General features: G+C 36.5%; 1 protein-coding gene across 1 annotated transcript; it reads right to left on the bottom strand.

The window, feature by feature from the left end:
* Nucleotides 1-560: 560 nt before the first annotated feature.
* On the bottom strand, nucleotides 561-27,343 carry LOC122966808 (leukocyte immunoglobulin-like receptor subfamily A member 6). Its single transcript, XM_044331140.1, has 6 exons — nucleotides 27,078-27,343; nucleotides 26,664-26,978; nucleotides 9,389-9,682; nucleotides 9,034-9,252; nucleotides 6,098-6,418; nucleotides 561-670 (listed from the first exon to the last, which is right to left on the bottom strand). Exons 1-6 carry the CDS (start codon nucleotides 27,136-27,138, stop codon nucleotides 561-563), a joined length of 1,320 nt encoding a protein of 439 aa, XP_044187075.1. The 5' UTR covers nucleotides 27,139-27,343.

The following is a 27,343-nucleotide window of genomic DNA, read 5'->3' as shown; positions in this document are numbered from 1 at the left end:
TTCAATTGTTTTGTATGTGGGCTGAATGAGAAGTTTGTTGATGTTGTGTTTTGGTGGGTGCATGTTTCCTTTTTTAGGGCCTCGTGTGTCAATTTTCATTTTAGGAACACATTTGAGGCCTTTAGGATACACAAAAACTCACAAAACTTTGTGCTCATGTTGCACCTTGTCTTGTCTTCAACATCATTCAGCATTTCAAAAACACAGAAATCTGCCTGATTCGTTTGACTGGTTAGTTGTCACTTATTTCTTTTGTCTTAGCATATTTCCAGATTATATCAAAAGGTTTTAATTCACTGAACACTATGTACTTGCTTAGTTGCTGATATGACCAAAGAATGTAAATAGATAACAGTGTAGAAAGGACGTAGCCTGACATGAAGACACCTAAGTCTTTTGATAAATATTCTGATGTTCTCCAAACATATCCACAGTTTGTTCAGCTAAAGGCTGGGTAACATTTACATAGTCACTTTCATCATTTTCTTCTGGTCTGTTGCCGTTTACAGTAACAAAAACCTCCTCAGCTTCTACATAATTATTCTCACTCTCCTCTTCCTCTACTCTTCCTGCTTTTCTTTCTGCTTCCTCCTGGTGTCTGCAGGCTCAATATTCTCACAGACTCCCTCGTCCTTGTCTTCCTTATCTTCACAATGGTTCCTGACAGTCACTGAAACATAAGCAACACAAGAACAATTGACAGTTTATCTATAATAAAATCCGTTATCCCGTTATGCTTCGGATGATGTAAACAGGAAGTGCCATGGAGCAGGTGACGTAGGTGTGGGCCACAACTGAGCTGCTAGTTTTTCACCTTTTAATTTTGGCAAATCTGCATCATAGAAAATGATGCTGCATGAGCTATTAGCACTTCCTGTTTGCACTGTAACCATGGATATACAAACTACAATCATCATATCACTAAATATGATGACTAGGACACTGCTCTCACTAGAGAATAAGTTGTGCTGATTCCAGCAGGCTGTGCATAATGTCTGTGTATTATAATGCCACCAGCTCTGAGCGTCTCCTCAATAACGGCAGTGATGTGTTTTCACTCAGGTAACAAGAGTTCCTCTCTGAGTACTGTGTGGGAGCTGTATGCTCAGATAAATGTCAAATCTGGAGGCTGAAGAATCTCAGTAGTGAACTAAAACTTTACTGATCTGATATAACATTCAGCTCAGCTGTGTTCACAATACATCAGTACATTAGTAATTAGCATCAGATGTCTGGTTGTTAGGAACAGTAGCATTGAGCTGTTATTCATAAAATACAACAATGCTTAGCTTAAATTCTACAGTGTACTCACATTTAATGCTGACACTAATCAGTGTAGACTGTGTAGAAGTGTACTTCTGTGTGGACCATGTGACTTCATAGACACAACTGTAGTGTCCCTGGTGTTCATACTCAGCTACAGGGAAGTTAAAGGTGGCTGAGTGGTTGATGGCTGGCTTGGTTTCAATGATGTTGGAGCCAGAGAGGATGAGAAAGAAAACACCAGTGGGACAGTGGGAGGAAATAGAGTAGGTGCTGCAGTCTCACTAGGTACAAAAGGGTACAAGATACAACAGTATAAAGACAATATACAATTCCTTACTTCTAAACCAGAAACTATGAGATCACGATTTATTCTGAACATACTAAGGCTATACTGTTCTGAAAAGCAATGCACAACAAGACTGATCTTTATGCAAATATGTTGCATTCATAAAATTAAAGAAAAGTATTTAATTTTTAATTTTTAAAGCATATACAGAAAAAAATATACAACATATGATGATACAATCATTTTGAATTGGAGTGTACCAATAGGATAAATATTACCTTTTTAATAGGTGATAATTATTCATTTATATTAGTAATTGTATATAAATTAATATAATAAACAAATAATGTATGTACATTTATATCTTTTATATTTATTCATGCATTTAAGTTTTTAAAAAAAATGTATTAATTAAATTGTTATGGTTCTGTCCCAACCTGGCCTACGTCCCTCCACTAGGCTTTTCTGCCTATTTACTGGACTGAGTGGGAAGAAGGACAGATAAGAGAGGTTACAGATTATATTTATATTTAACTAGTGCTAAAGTGAACTTTAGCACTAGTTATGTTATTCAGAGCTGCAGCTGTCTTTTAGTTCAATTTATGTTGTTTCATGCAGCCTTATTATGCAAGCCACTCCACTTGACAGACTGATTTATTCATGTTTTTGTTTTTTGTCAACAGCAATGTATGTTGAAGTTTATTTTGCTGTGTGTGCTTGTTGTGACTTGTGCACTTAAGTTGTGTTCATGTGAGTTCTGAGACAGTTTGTGCATGATCATATTGTGTTTTCTGGGTTTTTTGCTTTTCTGTTTGCTCTGCATTTCCCATCTGTGTTCCTGTGCTCCACGCCTTCCCTGCATCACTTTCATTGCCCCCGCCCTGCTCCCTGTGTCCTCCCCAGCCAATCAGCTCCCAGCCTACCCTTGTGTCTTACCACCTGTTCCTTGTTGTTTCATTAGATTAGTTTGTATTCAAGTCCTGGTGTTCAGTTCAGTTTTGTTGGATCCTTTGTTCTGTATTCTGTTCGCTCTGATCTGCTACTTTTGTTTTTGCCTGCATGAGCCTAAAATAAGGTTAATCATCAGCCTTGCTCAGCCTGTAGTCTCCTGCATGTAGGTCCACTCCACATAACATAAATTAGTCTATAATCCAATCTAAGTATACAATCTATACCAAATCACACCAGTAAAATATTTTAAAGTAATCTTTAAAATAATTAATTGAGAACATCTCAGAACTATCTCTGTATTGAAAGTGCAGATGATGGAGTTTGTCAGCTCTGTTACTGATTTAAATAGATTTTAAATAGAGTTTGGAATTTGTTTTATGTTTCCAGAACAGCTGCAATGTTTAACCCAGCAGCCCAAGACATGAATTCATATTTGGCACTATGTGGGATGCCCCCAAAGTCATCTTTCAGGCATCAACCATTCTCTCAAGCTCTAAGGGATAGTACGAAAATTATTGGGGTTGGGAGGGGAGCTGAATCTTATATTTTACTTTATTAAAACAGTGCAAGATCCTCCCCAGCTATATCTATATTTTTGTTGGACCCTGCAAAAAATGCAATACTCCTTCCCAAAACTACTCAGAACAATGTATTTATGTGACATAAAATCCTCCACCTCTCATCTCTCTTGACCCTTTATTATTCTCCATTTATAGGACAAATCTTTCAGAAATACCATATCAGTTTCTATTTTTATGTGGATGACTCCCAGATCTATTTCTCCTTTGACTCCAACAACACAACACAATTGGTCAAAATACAATCCTGTCTTACAGATGTTAAAAACTGGCTCTCTCAAAAGTTTCTTCCATTCAACTCAGATAAATCAGAAGCTATTATCATAGGTCCAGACTCTTCCAATGAGCACTTTTCCCGCCACTTAGGTTCTCCGTCCTCTTGCATCAAATCACCAGGTGAAGCCTGTTTTTCAGACTTTGCTTTCTGTACCTTCAAAATATCTAGAAATATATAGTTTGAGAAATAGTTTGGAAACTGTCATACAGGCTTTTATTACATCCTGGTTAGATTACTGTAACTTACTTTATTCCTGTCTCAGTCAATATAACTTCTCCAAACTTCAAACAGTCCAGAATGCTGCAGCACAACTACTTACAAAATCCAATAAAAGATTACACATAATGCCAATTTGAGCATTCCCACACCGGTTATTATTGTGATTATTATTGTTATTATAACTGAACTGAATTACATAATTATTGGTGAGTTCTGGAGGTGTGGAAACTTGATGCAGACATGGATTATTCTGCATTGATTCACAAATGTCAAAAATCAATTTTCTAAATGTTAGTTAATAACGTGACATTGACAGAACGAACAAGGCGACACACCTACCTACCTTCCTGCACACACACACACACACACACACACACACACACACACACACACACACACACAGATCTACAGACTCTAATTGGTCCTCACAAAAACAGACACCTTCACACATGCACTAACACACAGGTCTAAAACTCAAATTGGTGACAGAGTACATACACATGCATAAACTTGCCCCTATCAATAGGGGACACAGGGAGAGATAACACAATGGCTGAGCAAAGGCCATTACAAGAGGTATAAAGTCATTGTCTTCTCAGTATCATTTCAACATGGACCAAACATTTTTATGTAATAACTCACATGCTGTGAAAATTGCATACAATACAATTAGAATGCTAAAAACGGATGAAAGGTTGCATGAGGTAAGCCTGTGCTTTTTGAGATAATATTTCTGCTTTATCTCAGTGTATTCAGTATCTTTGCCTGCACTGACATTTTACGAAAATAAATATAAAATAACTACAGGATCTGAGTTAAAAAAACAAATTACCAGTGTTTTATCAAATTAATGTCAACGATGGAAGAAACAAAAGACAGAACTCAGACAAACACATTCAAGTACATTGCTCTGTGTAAGATTTTGCATACATTCAAGTCATTTTCAATCATTTTGAACCATCTTAGAGCATGGGAACAACATGTATGAATTTCTAAAAATAAATACATTCTAGTAAAGTATTCTGTTTGAGCTCTTATTGGGTTGATCTGCATCAGACCCACATTTATTTTTTATTGACGTTTATCGGTTCATTAATTCTGAAACTTATAACAGGATAACCCTGTAAAAATAGTAAATTACTTTGTAAAGTAAGTAAGGTAATTTTACAATACATTCTGGTTATTAAACATCTTGAAATCTCATACATCTCAAATGGGGATCTGTATTGAATGGATTGGAAAATGGCAGTAGAAGAAGTTGATATAAAGGTACTTTTACATAGACCTTCTGATTTTTGTACTTTCAGAACCCCACACATTAAGGTGAAATGTCTGGAGATATACTGGGGAGTTGCTTGCAATTACTGTCAAATAATGTTTATATAAAGTAAGCCCTCTACATTAATTGGTAAAGCCTGTAAATATACTGGGAGAGTTGCTTGTAATTACTGTCAAATAATGTTTATATAAAATAATGATTATTAAAATCATGTTTGTGTAAACTATTATCACATGATCTTATTTTTTTTTGTACAGTATAAAACCAACATTTACCAGGGATTTACTGTAAATAGATTGGGTAATCACATAAAATAAAAGCCTAAAGCTTTCAAGATATCATTAATGGGTGTTACAGGGTAATTTGAATGTAATTTTACATCACAGCTTCACAGGATCAGCACCTTGGAGAGCTCATCAAGTCCTGATAACTGTTGATGATTCTTTACATGATTAAAATTAATGATTTAATTCATGAACAATATTTAACAAATATTCTTTAACATTTTTGAGAGTACATTTTTGTTTGTTTTTTTGTAGAAAGTGAGCTTGAGTGTTTTTGCATCCACTCACATCTTTCCATTGATTATATTCGATTGTACCACCTTTAAAACTCACTTTGCATGTGAGCACAACAACAATACATACATATAGAAAATTTTAATGTAATGGAGTGTTTGGGTGCAATGAGGAAGCAGTCAACCATTTAGAAATATTTTACATGGTATTTATTTACTACTGTTTCCTTCTTTCATGACTATACAAAACTGCATCCTCTGCATACACTTGCATTTTAGTTCCAAAACAGTCTGCAGGCAGGTCCTCTATACCAGTGGTTCTCAAACTTTTTCACATCAAGGACCCCTAAACTGACATAAAATAGACCACAGACCCCCATTTAAAAAGATTTTGTCCCAGGGTCCCCATGTGATAGGATTTTTGCTTTTAGATATTTTATTACAGAAAGTGTGTAAAACCTGTGACCAAAATAGTTATACTTTCTGTCATTGTGTTACTTATGAATGGAATTATAGTGAAAATAAATTATTCCCCTTTTTGCTGGAGACCCCCCGGAACCCCCTTACGTAACCCTGGGGGTCCCCAGAGCCCACTTTGAGAACCACTGCTCTATACAGACCGTAAACGGATTATGTAAGAATAAGGTAAATTGGTGTATCCCAATGTTGAATGTACATTCATAAAATATAACAATGCGTAGTTTAAATTCTACAGTCTACTTACATTTAATGACAGTAATCGGTGCTGTCTCTGTTGAATTGAATTTCTGCCCAGACAGAGTGACTTCATACACACAGCTGTAGTTGCCCTGGTGTTCATACTCAGCCTCAGGGAAGTTAAAGGAGGCTGAGAGGTTGACTGCTGGCTGGGTATAGATAATGTTGGAGCCAGAGAAGATGAGAAAGAAACGGCCTTCACGATAGATGGAGTTCATGGAGCAGGTGAAGACAAAGCTGTAGCCCCTGGTGACCTCTGCACCCTCAGGACTCCAGACCAGCTCTCCATTGGGAGATGTCAGGGAGATACTGGGCTGCTGCAGTGGCACTGGATAGAAAAAAGGGTACACAGTGGGGGTGCGCAATTCAGGAAATCTCACAATTCGATTTGATTTGATTTCTTGGGGTCACGATTCAATTCACAATCAATTCGCGATTCAAAATCGATTTGATTTGCGATTCAAAATCAGTTCTCAATTCAATAAATTCATAGATTTGATTCTAGATTCATGTTTTGAGTTACTCTCTCCGTTTGCCTGCAGTAGACAGACAGATAGGTCTCAAATAAAAAAGATCACACTGAATCAAATGTAAACATTCGCCACTCAATGTCAACCTGAGTAAGATTTATGTTCCTTTAGTCCACTTAGCCAATAGGAAACCAAAGCAGCCCTGAGAAGGGGTAAACAAAGGGTCAAATGAATTCTTAATACAAAAATAAAAATAATTGCAAAGATAAACTGCTAATTGATATTTGTATATTTACTACATGAATATAAAATAATGAAATGGGCAGCTTCGCTATTTACTGAATTTTATTGACTGTTTCACAGAACAGCTGTTTAAATGCTTGTTTTGCTGCTGCATCTTGTTGGCTCATTTTTGGCAGTTTGTCATAAGCTTGTCATAAGCAGGCAAGGAGACTACGTTTTTCATTGAGAGAAAATTAATTTCTCATTCCTGTCTGCAGATAACCAGCTGGCAGCAGACCTGCTGTGCGTTGTGCGTTTAGGCCATGGGGGTGGGGGCTGCAGGGGCCGCAGCGAGAAAGTTGAAGCAGAATCAACTTTTGGAGAAATGCAACCTGTAACGTTGTACAATCCTATACAAACCCTGTACAAAACTATGGGATTTAGCGAGCTAATTCATGTCAGAAAAAAAATGGAAAACAGTGTCGTGGCAAGACTGAAAAATGTGATTCGATTCTTGGAATTTCAGAATCGATTCTGAATCGGCAGAGATAGAATCGTGATTTTTAGGTGAATCAAGGTTTTTTGCGCACCCCTAGTACACAGGATTTAAAAAATATACATTTTTGAGAGATGAGATTTATACTGAATTCTGCATATTCAAGCTATGTTATTCTATAAAAACATTTCACAAGACTAATCTCAATGCATTTTTCTAAAAATGAAAGAAAAATGTATTAATTTACACAATTTATAATTTTATTTAGCAGACGCTTTTATCCAAAGCGGCGTACATCTGACACTGATACAACACAAGCAGGGATCTTGTCAGGAGACAATAACATGAGTAAGTGCCAAAAAACTTAAGTTTGAGTCCGATAGGACGTAGATGCCGACAGGTGATGCACAGAGGCAATGCATAGGGTGCATAGATTGCATAGAAGCTGCATGTTTTTTCTCCACCTTCAGTCCATCAAAAATGAAGGAAAAAACGAAGAACAGAGGATATGTGATGATACTATGATTTTGACTTGGAGCTGTGACACTGGAATAATTATAGACTTTTTAGTTGATTATTATCAATCAACAAACTGATTTGCTTTGAAAACATAAAGTGATAAATAAAATTAGTTAAAATGATAATTTATATGCCAATTAAGAATTTTACAATACTATTATTCTAATAAAATAATGAAAGGAGAAAAAATGGACAGAATTAATAAAAAACATACGTTTGAACATATTCTGAGGGCTTTTATATTTTTCTTGCTGTTCCATTTACTAACGGGTCTTCCTCTAATAATAATTAACCAACCTGATCTGCTGTTATGTTTAGTTTTTTACTTGACTTTTTCTTGTCTTGAACATGTTTTCATTGAGACTTGTTACATGTGTTATAGGAATATAGCTGCTACCTTAGTGGCAGCTACTGAGGATCCAAATAAAGAATAAGAATTTTCCTTTTTATTGCTTTTCATAGAGCTTGACTGCTTCCAAGTCTTTGTACAGAGAGGTGAAAATGAGATCAGTCTTCTCAAAACTGTAAAAAAAAAACCAAATATAAATGTTGCCAGAATGCAGACAAAGACAATGCGATTTTGTGTGTGTGGTGTTTATGGACATTATTGTTCCATATTGTTATGTGCAACAGAAAGGGAGCCACTTATCAATGGAAAACAGTGAAATCTCTGGGGTCACCTCAGAAAACAAAGCAATGAAGAATAGCAATGAACCTTCTTGGAAACCACTTGACTGGTTATTTGTTAAGATTTCTATTTTGAAACTTAAGCGACATTCCAGTTGCAGTTTGACTTCTCACTTTATACTAAAACACGGCCGTTTCCTCTTGTTCTTTAGCTTTTTATATTCTTAATGACATGTCACTTTAGTTTTTCAGCAGCTACATAAAATATTTTGAAGGGAGAATTTAGGATTGTCTTCACTCTTACTAATACTAATTACTTCTAGTGCTGGTTATATTGTATTTTTGAGTTCTTTTAACAATAACTTTTTGTAACACAATTTTTTGCATCATAATTTGTTTTGTTATGACGCTAACGCCTTTTATCTTGTGATGTTTTCAGACAGATTTGATGGTGTTGCTGCACTACTATTGTGTGATTCTTGTTTGTTTTATGAGTTAATGTATTGATTAATTTGCTTTTCTTACCAGTGACAGAGAGTCTGACAGAGTCACTTAGAGGGGAGTTGAAGTTTCGTCTTGAACCACTTATCTCATCCACTTATCTCAGACACTTGTACAATCCTTCATCATCAAAGTTCACATCAAGGATGTTGAAGGTTGCAGGGTTTCTCCTTGATGTTTGAGTCTGTCTGTATGAACCTGAGGTCTTCTTCAGAATGAATGTTCCACCTAAAACTTGAGTTGAGATCGAACAAGTGATGCCAATGTTCTGACCCCAGTTAACCTCACCAGCAGGATTCATGGAGATGCTGGGCTTTGGGAAGCTAACTGGAAAAGCAACACAATATAAGAGTATTAAATGTGTTGCCTTTGAGCTGAGCTTTATATTCTTATGAAGTTGTTTGATTTCCATTGATTATACACACAAGTGAATAAAACATCAAGTGCAGGACTTAGATCTTACCAGTAACAGAGAGTGTGGCAGAGTCACTCGGGGAGGAGCTGAATGATTGACTTGAAATGCTTTTTTCATACTGACACTGGTACGATCCTTCATTATCAAAGTTCACATTAGGGATGTTGAAGGTTGCAGGGTTTCTACTTGATGTTTGAGTTTGTCTGTATGAACCTGAGGTCTTCTTCAGATTGAATGTTCCACCTGAAAGCTGAGTTGAGACTGAACAAGTGATGCCGACGTTCTGACCCCAGTTAACTTCGCCAGTAGGATTCATGGAGATGCTGGGCTTTGGGAGATCCACTGAAAAAAATAGCACAGTAATCAGTGTGAGTCACAGCATTCAGTGTTATATCCTTGATTCACATTTGCTTTTCCTTTTATTTCAGAGCTCAGTGAGCATGTAGTGGTGAAACAACCACCTGAGGCAACTATTGTGGGCAGAATTTGACACACATCAATTATCAAATCACCAAGTCACAAGCTTTGTTTATTCAATCCTTAAATTGGATTCATGATAAATGATGAAAAAATAATAATAAAAAAAACATATGTATAAGGCACTCCCTTCTCTTTTGGCTTTATTATATTTCAGCCTCTTAACAAGTTCTGACTGGGGGAGTCGTGATCATTTACTTTTTATATACAGTGACAATAAAAAGATATAAAACGTAAATGTTCTGCATTGAAAATCCAACTTCAGTGAAACTAAACAAGTAGTACATGTACTTAAAGTAAGCAGTTAAGTTTATCTACTTTATACACATTTAAGTAACCATTTGTGGTTCCAAACTTAGGGGTCAGGCCCCTCCAATAGGTCATCATATAAATCTAAGTGGTCGAGGCATGATTAACGGGAGAGGAAAAAAGACAAAACAAAGTTCTACCACACAAATGATATTCTTTTCTTTCTTTTTTTAAAAGGGGACATATTACTACATACCATATTTATATTCTAGGGCTCTCCTGGAATATCTTTGCATGATTTACAGTTTAAAAAGGTCTTACACTGACCCTTTTTTGGAAGCATTTGTACATATTCTTTTTTGTACATATTCTTTTTTTTAATTTATCTCATACTGATCCTTTATGCAGCCCCTCACTTCAGCCTCTGTCTGAAACAGGCCATTTTAGCTTCTGTCTCTTTAAGGTCCCTTCTCAATGAGCCCACTCTGTTCTGATTGGTTAGCTCCCCAAAACTGTGCCTTGACTGACTTCATGTGGTTCAAGAGGTTATGCACATACTGTAGTAGTAGTAGGATTTCACTTCTTTTTCTCGTTCTTTACTCAAAATTGAAACTTATCAAATATATCCATACTTGTTTGAGCCAGAATGTGATTCCAAAATATGAGAGAGGACAACGTAAACAACACATGAAAAGACCTTAGCAGTAACCTCAGCAACCAAGGCTACAGAACAGACAGCCATTTGTGGGCAAGTCTGACCTCATCATGAGGAGGAAGTAGAATTAACTATGCAGACAAAGTGTTCAGGGCAGGTTGAAACCCTGGTTTTTAACTTGCAGGGAGCATTTTTTACTTATATTCACCTCAAGTTTTGGAACTTTGACCATATTTAACATAAACATCCGACAGCAGTACATAAATAACAGAAAATCACCAAAAGCATAATATGTACCTTTGAACTTTTATCAAATGTTTACTTTTTTATGAAATTTTCCTCTTTGAGTCTCAAATTGTTTATTACTTTATTTTAATTAAATTGCAGCACTGGAAAAAATGTTCTTTGGGTGATAATTCAAAGATAGACTGTCAGTGGAGAATTTTAATTGGTGGCAAATTAAACATAGTTAAATGTCTTGCACCATTTGTGGAGAATTTACACAATTTGTGCAACTTGTACTAAACTAGATCTGAACCGACAAGAATGACTAAACAAACACAAACAAACATCAAAAACATAGACAACCGTCAGATAACCTGAGGCAAAGGAGAAGCTGTGTTTCTGCATCTAGTAGAAGACATCCCTAAATTTTCCCTCAAATGTAAAAAAGAAGAAGTTAAAAAGTTCCACGTAGTCTGTTGTAGGCGACAGATGAAGAAAATGCCACTATTTTGTGTCAAGTGTGTGTGTGTAATATCAGCATGTGACTGATAGATGTCTTGGTGGTGATAGATGATAGGTGGTAATACAAATAAGAGGAAGTTGTAGAGTTATAAAAAGAAAAAGCCAAGAGAGACTCAGGGTCCCTTTTCTTTTTGCAGGACCTCTTTTTTCCATAGGGCTTTAAGAGAGATCTCTTTGAGACTCTTTAGTCTTTTAGCTTTTTGTATTGTAGTTGTAGTTTCGTTTTTGTACTGTACTTTTTGCACCTTATATTACTTCTTATTTTGTAAAACCAAATAAAACTGGTTTGTATTTTCATACATTCCAACAAAAGTTCCTGACTTGTGCTCATCTCTTGGGATAGACTGACATTAGTTTAAATTTATTTAGATTAAAAATGATGATGAAATTTGTTAAGGATAAATTAGTAGTGTTTATTGAATAACAGGATGGCAGATTTAATGACTGAGGTCAACATGCTGCTGTACATGTGGTAGATGTATGATTTCAGAATAGAATTAGGTTGAAAGATTTATTATTTGGGGTTTTATTGGCTACATTGTTAGGGCCAGGGCTCCGAAGCTACCCTATAAAACCAGGCGAGTGTCCTTAACCATCAGAGTGGGCCTCCTCCAGAGATGACCTGTTAGAAGGCCATCTTGGAGTACTTTCAAACCTCCAACACCTATTTGCACCAATACACTTCCTTGTGACCCAGGCTGTTAGGAATTCCTAAATAGGGCTGTTGGTAGTGGTTCAATGACAGCTGGTGATTATAGAAGCCAGGCTGAATCTAGTTCCCTAAGCAAGGCTTGGGTGGTCTTTCGTGTAGATTTTGGGAACCCTGTTTGATATCTAGGTCAGAGGTAAAGGACAGCCGTCTGACAGTGCCTTATCCACATTAGCAGGGGGTATCGGTTATCTGTAGGAAGAAACCATTACACCCTTCATAATGCACTTACAATGTAAATGATGGGGCCCAAATCCACAGTCCTCCTGTGCAAAAATGTATTTAAAAGTTTATCTGAGGCTAATATTAAGCTTAATGAGTCAAATCAAGTAGATATCTTTCAACATTACAGTCTTTTTAGCGCCAAAGTCCCTCTTTTTCTTACTATACTTCCACCACAGCTCAACAGGGAAGGAAACACAAAGTCCGAGGAAACACAAAGAGGGGATTTGATACTCAAAAGACTGTAAATGTGGCAGATATCCACTTGATATGACTAACTCAGACTGCTGAAGCCTCATATAAGCTTCACATCAACTTTTAAATGCATTTTTGTACTAAATAACTGTGTGGACACACTGTGGATTTTAGCCCCCATCACTTACATTGAAAGCACATTTAAAGGAGATTTTAATAGCCAGTATGAAGAGGAGGAATGATTGCAGTGAGGAAAACCTCTTTCACTGATCATATGGACACCTGACTGTTGTTTTAAGACACACTTGAAAACTTGAGAGCCTGTCCTTCAACCTTATTATAGACCATGAATTTACTATCTTTGAAAACTTGTAACAGGCCATTTGTGTATTATATTTCAACTTGTCAAAACATCACAACCCTCAGAGGAGATTTAGCATTGACAGAGAGAAGTATGCACACTGTGGAGGTACTTTGAAGAAAATGAAGAGGAACTTGTGGGCATTTAACACCCCAACCCAGTTTTACGAAGAGTCTCTGACAGCCAGTTCTCAGAGCCACTAGTTGCTGTTGTCGTACAGCTGAGAGAAGCACCCATACATAATTTAGACATAACAAAATGTGTGAGAAAGGGAAACAAATTCACAGACAGCAGATGGTTATGGTGCCAGAAAAGAGGAAGTTTAAACTTTAATAACAAAATACAACCATATTTATAGATTTATATGTAGAGTAACATTTGCTGTTGTTACCATTTACTGTTCAGTCTCTTAACCCTGTATCAGAGCTGTATTTAGTTACTGCTAAAGCAAATCAAATATTTCCTACTACTTCACACGAAAAGTACGCAAGTGGCCAAACACTGGGTCGCTATAATTCTGAAGCTCCACAATGAAAGCCAAAATGAAACACACTGTATTTGTCAACAAGTTATTGTGGATTGGGATAATTTATCAAAAATGTGTCATTTTTAGCATTTTTCATCGCTGGGTCATTTTTCAAAGGGAGGAATGGAACAAGAAGAAGCAGCCACAATGAGCTGTTAGATGAGGAACTACAGGCTGCACACCTCTGTCTTCTCAGCAAGGGAACAGCTACTTTTACAGTATCCTGCTGTTGTTGTGTGGAAAACTACTTGCATTGCGTGCAGCATGAGATCAGATCATGTTTGCCATTCATATTGACTGACTTCTTTATTAAAACATTTGGCTACACTGTAAACATATACATCATTCTGCTATTTTGAACAGCTGCTCAAAGAGCGTTAAACTTGAATTAAACCTCATGCACTATTACCACCAGTAACCACAGATGTCACCAAATTGACAAGGACTGATATTACACTTTAACTTTGTGAAATGAAACAGAGTTGTCATGTGCACATCCACAAGACCTTAGTGGGATAGGTGCTGGTTACAGCACTCCTTGTATCTAGTCAACTTTAAACAATAAGGTTGGTGATTTTCTATATTTTTCTTAATGTTAACAAATCTCATGTGCAGAGCCAAACCAACAATGAACTCATCCTATTACAAGTATTGTGTGTGTATTCAAAGCCTGATATATCATATTCCTCTGTGCCACAGACCTCCGTTGTCCAAAAACTATTAAAAACATGTTAATGAGTCACACCGTTGCACTGGTAGGGGAAAAAGACCTCCATGACTCACAGTGGGTTTCCTTAAATAAAGATAGTCTTACATATTTATATCACATCTTCCAGTCAAATATCTCCTATCACATTTCCCATAACCCATTTAATGCTTCTTCATATGAATAGCAAGGTGGCAAATCTGCTTTTTTAAACTCACATATGGTTTTACTCTGCCAATGATTTTCATTGTTATGTATTCAGATATAATTTTTTTATTTTTTCAGAAAGGTACCCAGCGTAATTGCACAGGGATCAGTTGGATATGACATCAGAAAAAGCCACATTCTGACAAAACTAAAATATGAATGTTGTATGTCAAAAACATAATGACTCAGGCCATTTATTATAAATGTTATTATAAAGTACCTGGTTGATCCTCCTCAAGATTTCCCAGCATGCAACAGTACAGTAAAGAGCAATAAAAAAGATGTCCGAGTGTTAGTTATTTGTCTTGTCTCATTTGCTTTTGTAGGACATTGTTAAACATATATGTATGTTTATTATGTTTTTTCAGATTAAGATTAAATAATAAAATTGTCATCACACCACAATATAAAATGTTATCAAGGTAAGACTTCCCACCTGGTGTGACTCAGAGCAGTATTGCAAAACTGACCTGCCATAATGTCATACTGCATAATCAAACCAACTCACGAGTCAGTATTATTCACCTTCTTCCTGATCAAACCAGCTTACGGGTCAATATCATTGACCTTCCTTTCACTCAAACCGAATCATCCTAGTATCATTGATCTTTAGCTGAACAAAGTGACCAGCCACCCCAATCAAACTGACTCACATGCCAGAATTATTAGCCCCACCAGTGGCAGGGCTCTAGTGGCATGCCCATCTGTCCAGATTGAACTATTTCAGCAATTATTGATGAATTTCCATAAAATTTTGTATAGACATTAGTGGATCCTAAAGTATAAAGCCTACTGACTTTGGTGATCCTCTAACATTTCCTCAAGCGCCACCATGAGGTTGGCAGTTTTGGATTTGAGTAAAATATCTTGAAAACTAATGGCAAGATAGCCATGAAATAGCCATGAAAGTTGCAGGTCAGATCCCTCGAAAATGGTCCTCACCCCTACTGGAGGGGACCTGTTCATTTGGGTTTGGGCTTTCCACTCATGATACCATACCTCTGGCACAGTATTAGATGTCAGTGAACTGTCCTCAAATGTGTGCTGTAGATGAGCGATACCTAATGTTTCCCATGAGTTGAACAGTAGTGATATATTTTATACCTGAAAGTCTGGGTTATGCCTCATTGGTGTGAATTTATTTGGGTAAGGGGAGTGTCTGGTATTTTGCTTAAATTCCTGCAATGAATATATTTCTGCAGCAATTATGTTTTTCGTCCAGCCAAGGATGGTGTGATGATTTATGACTCAGTTGGAGCCATTTTGCTACATATTGAAGATGATTTGCTGGACCTTCTGTTTATGTTGCAGATAATTCTGCCATTTTGTGCCGTTTTAAAATGAACCTCCATCTAATAGCTTGTCTCAAACCACATTGAGACATTTAATGTGGGGTTAATGTGAGACCTGTGTCATTAATTACCTTACATTACCTACATTAATTATAGTTAGGGGTGCAACAGATGCAATATAAGGAATGATACCTTCCTACTTTAAACATGGTAGTGAATGAAACAATAGGCCAAGTTCCATATAACGGGGGATATCAGAGACAGGCTTGATGATAACTTACAAACATTAACACATCTTGTCCTGCAGCTTAGCTTGTTGAACAAGCCACCAAACAAACTTGAACCGGGGAAAAGTGCACCGCTAACATCAGTTAGCAGCTAGATAGCTAATTAGCTGCTCAGCTGCAGCACATTAAACAGCATGTAAACATACCTGCAGATATCACTTCAGACCCGTTAGATGCTGGTTTGGTCGTTGTTCCTCAAAATTCCTGTTAGCGACACACTGTCTGTCCATGACTTGTCTTTACAGCAGTTTGTTTACTTTGTCTCCAATGAGACATTAAATTTTGCAGTTAATCCGCGGTTCTGAGTGCTGAACTGTGGGGGTGATCCGTATGGATCACGGATCAACTAAGTTCCGTTACACCACTAGCAATAGTCTACAACTGTTTTTAATTGTGAGTCAGGCCGTGGTCTTTACTGGTTTCCTTCCTGTTTGAAGGATAAGCTTCTATTATTTCAAGTAGTTTTAATACGTTGAAATAAAAATTCCACAAGGGTCATTCCTTGCACCTTTGCTTTTTAATTATACTCCCACATGGTGCAATTATAAGGAAATATAATTTTGCCTTTTCATTCATATTCTAAGTTGTATCACTGGATATTGTAAATGCTTACTATACTTCACTTGCCTCTGTAGTTTCATAGCTGTAAACTTCTTTGACTAGCTGATAACATTGCAAGCAAGTTATTGATCTTAAACGTAGTAAACATAGTTTTATAAATATAGCCACAAGTAGCAATGAATGGGGTCCAAGCACAAAGGGCAGTGTTTTCCATACACCTTCATACAGCTTGAAGCAATGACATCACATGTGCTGGACTGGACTCACCTTTAATTTGTATTTGTCATAGATACTTAGGATCACTTAATGGTCTTGTGATTTTATGACAAATTGGATATTATAGTGAAATATTTAGATGCAGGTTAATATGCTCATTTATCAATATACAGTATTTTACAATGTTATAGTATATTGTTCAAGCATTAAGAATATATATATATATATATATTCTTAATTCTTGAATCAGGCAAATATGATTGTATTCAATCAAATGAAGCATTGTAATAGTGTATGGGAAAGTGAAATGAAGATTGAAGTTAAAATCAATTATTAGGATGTAAAATGGGCTAATTGTACTGTAATAAAAAAAAAAAGTCATGAGATTCAAATGAATTTTAGTTTGTAGTTAAGTCAGTTACTGACAAGGCAAAAACTCACTATTAAATAAACTAAAATATAAGCTACATGGAAATTTTATAATTGGAGTATACTGATGTTGGTAGATCTATTTATTTAGCGTTATTCACATCAGTGTCAATTACATGTGGTTGTGCCATAAACTCCAATGTTAAAACTCCTCTATAAATATTATTTCAAAAGTGGGACAGCTTAGCAGCTACAATAGAACATCACCCATGTCTCAGTTATTTTTTCTTCTCATTGTTTTATAAATCAAGCTGTATCAGCAGAAAAGTCATTCTCTTTCATTCTTTTTATATCATGAAAATTAGCAAAGCAAATTATTTGCTTACTGGTATAACTTAGTGATTTGATTTCAGTTTCAGTGGAGTTTTGGTTTCACAGGCAAGTTGAAAGTTAGCTCACAAGATTGGACTCAACTCCAACCAAATTCATGGACACAACTGATATATATGTCACTAAGACTGACCACACACTTTTCAAAGTAGTAAATCAAACTTCTAATGAGGAATTTTACTATGTACTATCTTACAAAATGTCAATGCTTTCTTTTTAGCGTCCATCTTGTTAGTTTGAATAATGAATTCTCGCAGATGAAAAAGATTATTTGATTATCTTGTGGGTCTGAAGAACTAATTCTCGCAGGTGTAAAAGATAATTTAATAATCTTGTGGGTCTGAACAGTAATTTCTCACGGGTGAAACAGAGTGTTTTTTCTTCTTAATCTTCTTCATGAGCAAAGAGAAATATGAGAATGATGAACAGTACAAGGAAAAGAAAATTAAGTTTGGCAAAAAGAAATATACAAGTGATTAACATCACCAGAATAATGTCAGAGTATAGTGTAAATAGGTGCAAAACTGACAAATTTGATGCAGAAAATCCTCCTAATATTTTGCCCCCCTCATGTATGTTAATGGAGTGGACAAAATATTAGAAGCACCATTTAATGCACCCCAGTACACCACCACCACCACTCAGTATGACCTCAATAATAAACATAAAGTAAACAAAAACTGAAAACATATAGTTTCGTAAATGTAGAATTTATGGCAGAGATATTTGATTGCTTTAGATTGCACAGATGTACCTAATGAAGTGGCCAGTGAGTGTAAATGTTAATTGATTTTGCATATTTTGAAAAATATAGAGTGACAGATTTCTGAATTGGCCATAGGTTGCAGTGAGGCAAACTTTTGTCACACATCAGTGGATGTGCTGAAAATGTTCAGCTCTCTAGGATGTACAGGTGATTTATTTTTTATTTATTTTATTTTTTAACTTCAGAATGGCGGAAAATATATGTAGGCACAAATGGGTGTGGTTTATATGGATAGATTTGACTGGAACCACAAAGTCACAAAAAAAAGAATTTTGTTCTTTTTTTGTTTGTTGCTAGTGGCCTGTCATGGACCAAGCAAAAAGGCACCAGGACAAAGGTGTAAAAAGGAAATACTTCTTTTAATAAAGTTGAAAAATTGATAACAAATGACAACAGTTGCAGTTAATATAACATAGGAACTAGAAAACGTAGCAGACAAGAGGGTATATATACACACACACAGGCTAGCCTTAGACAGACACAGGGGGAAATTTACACAAAGAACATTAAACATCTAACAAACCAAAAGATACCCAAGAATAAACAACCTATTAAAATAAAGAAATCATTTACAGATCAGCAATTATTTTCAACAAACATAATTACAAAGCCAACAAAGAGGGATTTTTAAGAAGAATCCAAAATTAAGTCCCCCCCTTGCATTTCACTATTGGCCTCCTCCAGTTCCTGTGGGCTGTGCTTAAAAGGCCATCTTTCCCAGCTTTCAGGTCTTCTGCCAGAGGGGCTCAGTAAGAGAATAAAGGCAAGTATTAACTGAAAACAAAGGACCATGAGACAGAATGTCAACTAGAATGTGTGCACTAGTGATGGCGTAACTAGGCTTTCCTGAAGCAATGAAGCCTCGCAGCCAATTGTGTCACCAAAAGATTAATTACTCAAAACCTCATTTAACACAGTTTTTCTTCGCTGTGTTTGGGCTCAATGAATTGTCTTTTTTGATATTACCTCCCCTGCTGTGGAGAAGACTCTCACAAGGGGAAGGGTATTATCAACCTTTGCAGTCTCATGAAGAGCTCAATATGCTGTATTGGCTGTGTGTGAACTCTCTGAGGCACAGCAAGCACTTCACTTTCAAAATAAAATAGTATAAATAACAACAACAACAACAACAACAACAACAACAACAACAACAATAATAATAATAATAATAATAATAAGGAAAAACAAATCATAATGATTCTCAAAAATAATGTTTCAGTAACCCATAACTAATTACACATATACTACTGGCTTTCTGTTGTTTGGAATATTAAACGTGCAGAGTTAAACCCAGTCAGTGCATATATTACATTATATTATATGCCATATACCCTTTACCTTACTGGGAGATATTAATTCAAAATGGTCCCAAGCAGGAGAATTTTTCCTGTTTCTTGCAGGCTCCATTTTTGCAAGACATACACTGAAAATAATCAACATGATGAATAATAAACATGATTGAAAAACTCCACCAAAACCTCTACCTCAATATTTGAATTTAGCCAAACTGAAACTCTAAAACTCTCAGCATTTTCCGCAAAGCAACCAGCCAACCCCACCTGAAACAAAAGGTTCAGGTTTCACGGTCGTTATATCATATCATATAATCTCAAACCGAAACGTCACACGATTCTTCCAAAACCGAGGCCTCGTTTGTCATTGGATACATGATTCTCTGGAAATGATACAAGCCTTGCTTCGGAGCCTCGGTATCAAACGTAACATTACTAGTGTGCATCTAATCTTAAAAAACAAATTGTCATAAATTGAATTAAGTGAATCCTTTAAGTAAAACAGGTTAGACTACTGTAAAACTCTGTTTGCTGGATTACTTAAACAAGCAATAGGTTCCAGTTTAATCAAAACGAGTCCTTCCATGTACAGGCCAACATCACTTTAACATAAGAAATCCTCTGTTATATTTAATGTTTTGGCTCTCCAGAGCTAGTACTGTAATATATATCTCATGTAACATGACATTTTTCAGTTTTCTCTTGCTTATAATTGGTTATTGTATGTGTGCATGTGTGCTTCTGTGTTTTGTGTGTGTGAACTTTTTAGCAAACATATTAAAAAGGAAAAACTGGGATATCACACTGACATGAATACTCAGACCCTTTGCTATGACACTTGAAATTTAGCTCAGGTGCCTTTGATTTCTCTTGATCATCTTTGAGATGTTTCTACACCTTGATTGGAGTCCATCTGTGGTAAATTCACTTGATTGGGCATGATTTGGAAAGGAACACACCTGTCTATATAAGGTCTCACAGCTGACAATGCATATCAGAGCAAAAAACCAAGCCATGAGGTCGAAGGAACTGCCTGCAGAGCTCAGAGGCAGGATTCTGTCGAGGCACAGATCTGGGGAAGGCTACAAAAAAATCTGCCGCACTGAAGGTTCCTAAGAACACAGACTGAAAAAAGTGAAGGAGTCTGAATACTTTCTGAATGTACTATATATGTTATTTGTTTCTGTGTGCATTTGAATGTAAAGCATATAGTATTACTAGTAGTTAGTATTACTATATAAATAAAATGACTTTGCCTTGCCTTGTTTTCAACATCATTCAACATTTTAAAAACAGAAATCTGCCTGAGTCATTTGACTCGTCACTTGTCACTCATTCCTTTGTCTTGATATATTTCCGAATTGTATCAAAATGTCACTTTCTGAACACTATTTACTTGCTAATATGACCTAATTTACATTTAATCAAAAAACATTTGATTACAGGTTAATTTAAATAGATAACCCTGACATGTGGACACCTAAACGTTTTGTTAAATATTTTCACATTCTCCATAAATGTCCACAGTTTGTTCAGCAAAAGGCTGGGTTCCACTTAGTCACTTTCATCATTCTCTTCCAGTCCATTGTCGTTTACAGTAACAAAAACCTCTGCAGCTTCTACATAATTATACTCACCCTCCTCTTCTTCTACTCTTCCTGCTTGCTCTTTCTGTTTCCTCTTGGTGTCCATATTCACATAGTCTTGCTTCTCCTCCTCGTCTTCCTCATCTTCACAACTGGTCCTGACAGTCACTAGAGCCACAGCTTCTTGTAAAGTACTGTGTGTCTGTGTGAGCACAGAGCTTGAGTCAGGACGACAGCTCTGGGCTCGTCGTCTGCTCCAGCAGACCAGACAGACACCCGACAAAACCAGCAGGAGCAGCAGCAGACTTCTAGCTAAGGACACCAGCGGCAACAAAGGCACTATAAGAAGAAAAAACATTGACAGTTTATCCTTAAAGGGGACATATTATGCTTTTTGTGATTGTTATTTATATATTGTTATGATGTTGGATATCTATGCTAAACATGGTCAAAGTTCCAAAACCTGAGGTGAACGTATGTAGAATGGCCTCTGTTCTGTAGCCTTGTTTGCTACGATTGTTGCTAAGGTTTTTCCATGTGTTGTTCACATTGACCATATTTCAGATCGGATTTCGGCTCAAACATGTACGGATGTATTTGAGAAGTTGACATTTGAGTAAAGAATGAGAAATATTTAAATCCCACCACTGTAGTTTGTTGCATGGTTTGTTGATGTAGCCTTCAGAGCCGGTGGAAGTCTCCTGAGCTGGCCAATCAGAACACAATGGGCTACTCGGGAGGGTGGCTGCATAAAGGGCCTGTATAAGTTAAATAAATTTTTTTTTTAACTGTAAATCATGCAAAGATATTCCAGTACCGCCCCAGATCAAAAATAAAGACTTAGAAATGTGCCTAATATGTCCCCTTTAAAGCAACATAATGCAACTATTTAAACTATTTTCAAGATCATTTTAATGGTACACTGACTTGTAATGGGGAGAATGCATGGCGTCTCTTTCATTCCCATTCTGCGCCCCTGTTCTTGCACTATGTAACTTGGTTGAGTGGGTACGATCAACCGCAAGAAGTGCATAAATAGTAGTTACTTTGATGTAACTCCAGTTCCAGAGTAAGTGTACAGCCCTTACTTCAGACTGGTTCCTGAATGAGGGCCAGTACAAAGCAGGATTCTTTTGTTTTACTGTTTATTTAGCAGGTTAGTCTGTTTAACTCGGCATTACCATGTTGCATGGCTAGTATAGCTAGTGATTTTGAACTAATAATGTTGAAATAATATTGAGGATTGAAGCTGAAGATGAATATTGGCAAAATATCTTAAAATGATCATTTAAATGCCAATTAAGAATTTTATATTACTATGATTGTAATAAGATAATAAAAGGAGAAAAAAGTGGAAAGCATTAATTAAAAAAAACATACTGATGAACATATTCAGAGGGCTTTTCAATTTTTTCTTTTTGATGTTCCATTTACTAACATGTCTTCTAATATTTTAGCTTTTTACTTGACTTTTACTTGTCTTGAACATGTTTTCATTGACACTTGTTACATGTGTTATAGGTATATAGCTGCTACCTTAGTGGCAGCTAATGGGGATCCAAATAAAGAATAAGAATTTTCCTTTTTATTGCTTTTCATAGAGCTTGACTGCTTCCAAGTCTTCGTGCAGAGAGCTGAAAATGAGATCAGTCTTCTCGTTGAACTCAAAACAGTAAAAAAAAAAAAAAACAAGCAAAATTGTTGCCAGAATGCAGACAAAGACAATTTTGTTTGTGTGGTGTTTATGGACATTATTGTTCCATATTGCCTTTTGGAACTTTGACCATGTTTAACATAAACATCCAAAAGCAGTATATAAATAACAGAAAATCACAAAAAGTATAATGTGTACCTTTGAACTTTTATCAAATGTTTACTTTTTTACGAAATTTTCCTCTTTGAGTCTCAAACTGTTTATTACTTTAAATTTTGTTTAATACTTTTAATGAAATTGCAGCACTGGAGAAAATGTTCTTTGGGTGATAATTCAAGGATAGACTATCAGTGGAGAATTCCTTTAACAGTGTTTCTTAACAGTAACAATGAAAAACACTTTCTATATTGGTCCACTTTGGGGAACTGCTTGGTTTTCCCAAACGTCAGCTTAACATTGTGCAGACTTTATAAAAATCTTGTCAGTGTAGCTTTTCTGGTAAATTAGAAAAGAGTCATTTTGCAACTATGTGTCTCCTTGTATGTAACACTTTGAGATTAAAGTGATCAGTATTGTGTCACATGGCCCCTCAGACTGCCAATCAGTCTGTTTTTATATTATTATAACATACAGTATATCATATAAGTGATTAAAATGTTTTCTCACCTGAACAGACGACACCAGCGTCCTCACTGTGGTCACAGTTGTGTGTCCCAAATCCACTGTGTTGACAATCAGTTAGAGACCTTTCACTGCCTGAACAGCTCACATCATCAAGCCAGATTTGTCCAGTTCCTTCACCAAAAAGATCAGATTGAGGGGCACTTACAGCTGTCCCACAGGTCAACTGTCTGCAGACCACCTCAGCATCAACTAAGTCCCAGTCGTCATCACAGACTGTTCCCCAGGCATTATTGTGATAGATTTCAACTCTTCCAGAGCACTGAGTGGACCCAGGCCCAGCTAATCTGATCTGAACACCTAGGCACAGAACACATAAGACAAACTATTAATGGATAGATTCTATTAAATGACAGCAAACATTATTAGCAGTAAAAAAAGGTGATACATGCAGATATATCATCAACACTAAACCAACCACTAGTAATATGAACATGCACAAACGATTCCAATACATGATATTATATTATCCATTTCACAAGTAGGTTTTCTGAGACTTGTGGCAGAGTTTGGTGAATCTTGGAGGGAAACAGTGTCGGAGTCACTGTTACTTGTTTTTTATTTCAGAAGCCTTGAACCAGCAGGGCTTTGAGAAGAGGCTCTAATGAAAAGCAAGGCAAGGCAACTTTATTTGTATGGTACGTTTCATACACTGGGACAAGTCAAAGTGCTTTACAGAGTAATAAAAATACAGTAAAGGTAAAAGATTTACAATCAAAATGTGGAAATGCACATACAAGAGATACAAAAGATAAAATAAAAGATATAAAAGATAAAGCAAAAAAAGATAAAGTACTTAAAAACCAGTGCAGTTCAAATCAAGTGAAATAGAAAGATCACTGTGTTTTGTTCTAACTCTTGAGACAGCCAGTAGGCCAGCCCCAGATGTGCGGAGGCTCATATGGCACAAGCATGTCAGAGATGAACAGTATTTGGGACCAGAGCCACAGATTTGTAGACAAGCAGCAAGGGAGTTTCCTTATCTAGTCCTGTTTGTGCTATCAGATGTTCTTTTCACACACACTCACATCTTGTGCTACAGCCTTGATGCATGAAGAAAGTGGAAGAGGTGAAGAGGCCTGAGGTCTGGTTTGGTGGTAAAAGAGAGAGGCAGGCTGTATGTACTACATACATGACTGAAAATATTTTTGTAGAACACATTTTGCAAAAGTTGTCATTAATATTCCTGCTTGGCATCACTCAAACAGACTGTTGAAGAAACAAACTACTATCGTCACAACTGCCAGTAAGATATAATGCTTTTCACAGTTATCAAATGCTCGATCCACACTTACATCACAGTTTGATTAACAGTGGATTAAGCAACATTTCACACTTGCTACTCTGCTATTCAATGCTGAAAACATGCTGCAGAAAGTGGTTACAGGCTGTTTTTCACTGCTGAATAGTATTAACACATCACAAGTCACACTGACTGGATGACAGAACTGTTATAAATAAAGGTTTACATTTATTCTAAATACTTTATTCCAAAGTTTTCTCACCTGAACAAACGACACCAGTGTCCTCATTGTGTAATATGTTCTCTGCTTCAATGTTCACATTTTAACACATTAAACACATCAACAATAACCCTAACATTATTTAACCGACCTGAACAACCACAATGAAATGCAGTTTGATGTGTTATGATGTTTAGTTTTTTACTTGACTTTTTCTTGTCTTGAACATGTTTTCATTGAGACTTGTTACATGTGTTATAGGTATATAGCTGCTACCTTAGTGGCAGCTTATGGGGATCCAAATAAAGAATAAGAATTTTCCTTTTTATTGCTTTTCATAGAGCTTGACTGCTTCCAAGTCTTCGTGCAGAGAGCTGAAAATGAGATCAGTCTTCTCGTTGAACTCAAAACAGTAAAAAAAAAAAAAAAACAAGCAAAATTGTTGCCAGAATGCAGACAAAGACAATTTTGTTTGTGTGGTGTTTATGGACATTATTGTTCCATATTGCCTTTTGGAACTTTGACCATGTTTAACATAAACATCCAAAAGCAGTATATAAATAACAGAAAATCACAAAAAGCAGAATATGTACCTTTGAACTTTTATCAAATGTTTACTTTTTTATGAAATTTTCCTCTTTGAGTCTCAAACTGTTTATTACTTTAAATTTTGTTTAATACTTTTAATGAAATTGCAGCACTGGAGAAAATGTTCTTTGGGTGATACTTTAAGGATAGACTGTCAGTGGAGAATTCCTTTAACAGTGTTTCTTAACAGTAACAATGAAAAACACTTTCTATATTGGTCCACTTTGGGGAACTGCTTGGTTTTCCCAAACGTCAGCTTAACATTGTGCAGACTTTATAAAAATCTTGTCAGTGTAGCTTTTCTGGTAAATTAGAAAAGAGTCATTTTGCAACTATGTGTCTCCTTGTATGTAACACTTTGAGATTAAAGTGATCAGTATTGTGTCACATGGCCCCTCAGACTGCCAATCAGTCTGTTTTTATATTATTATAACATACAGTATATCATATAAGTGATTAAAATGTTTTCTCACCTGAACAGACGACACCAGCGTCCTCACTGTGGTCACAGTTGTGTGTCCCAAATCCACTGTGTTGACAATCAGTTAGAGACCTTTCACTGCCTGAACAGCTCACATCATCAAGCCAGATTTGTCCAGTTCCTTCACCAAAAAGATCAGATTGAGGGGCACTTACAGCTGTCCCACAGGTCAACTGTCTGCAGACCACCTCAGCATCAACTAAGTCCCAGTCGTCATCACAGACTGTTCCCCAGGCATTATTGTGATAGATTTCAACTCTTCCAGAGCACTGAGTGGACCCAGGCCCAGCTAATCTGATCTGAACACCTATAAGGCACAGAACACAGAAGACAAACTATTATTGGATAGAACAAGTATCTCTTGTGTGTGTATCTTGAGAGCAGTTTTACCAAAGCATGTCAGAGTTGAACAGTATTTGGGACCAGAGCCACAGATTTGTAGACAAGCAGCAAGGGAGTTTCCTTATCTAGTCCTGTTTGTGCTATCAGATGTTCTTTTCACACACACTCACATCTTGTGCTACAGCCTTGATGCATGAAGAAAGTGGAAGAGGTGAAGAGGTGTCACACTGACTGGATGACAGAACTGTTATAAATAAAGGTTTACATTTATTCTAAATACTTTATTCCAAAGTTTTCTCACCTGAACAGACGACACCAGCGTCCTCACTGTGTTGACAGTTGTGTGTCCCAAATCCACTGTGTCGACACTCAGTTAGAGACCTTTCACTGCCTGAACAGCTCACATCATCAAGCCAGATTTGTCCTGTTCCTTGACCAAAGCGGTCTGATTGAAGGGCCTCCAGTGATGTCCCGCAGCCCAGCTGCCTGCAAACCACCTCAGCATCATTTAAGTCCCAGTCGTCATCACAGACTGTTCCCCAGGTATAGCTGTGATAGATTTCAACTCTTCCAGAGCACCGAGTGGATCCAGGCCCAGCTAATCTGATCTGACCACCTATCAGGCACAAAAGAAGTAACACACAAAATTTTACAAATGAAGTAAACTCTTAAAAATGAAAAGGATTTAATGCATCATACAGAGGAATGTACTGACCTGAAGCAGTTGAAGTTGAGGTGAGGAGAAGATAGACTATCGGAAAGAAAAAACACGACATGGCTCATTATATAAGCTGAAAAGTGCTGAGATGAAAATTGCCCTTTTTCTGATTTAGGTTCCTATTCTAATGAAACAAAGTCAAGAATCTTTAAAGTGAATTCCAAAAGTCCTCCTTCTTCTAAAATCTGTATACAGAAAAACAGTTGTTTAGAACGATATTTTAGAAAATGCTTCAGGCTCAAATAGCAACGGTTTCTCTGTAC

Source organism: Thunnus albacares, chromosome 17 (genome assembly GCF_914725855.1).
Source record: "Thunnus albacares chromosome 17, fThuAlb1.1, whole genome shotgun sequence".
Lineage (NCBI taxonomy): Eukaryota > Metazoa > Chordata > Actinopteri > Scombriformes > Scombridae > Thunnus > Thunnus albacares.
This window is presented reverse-complemented; position numbering and strand designations above follow the sequence as displayed.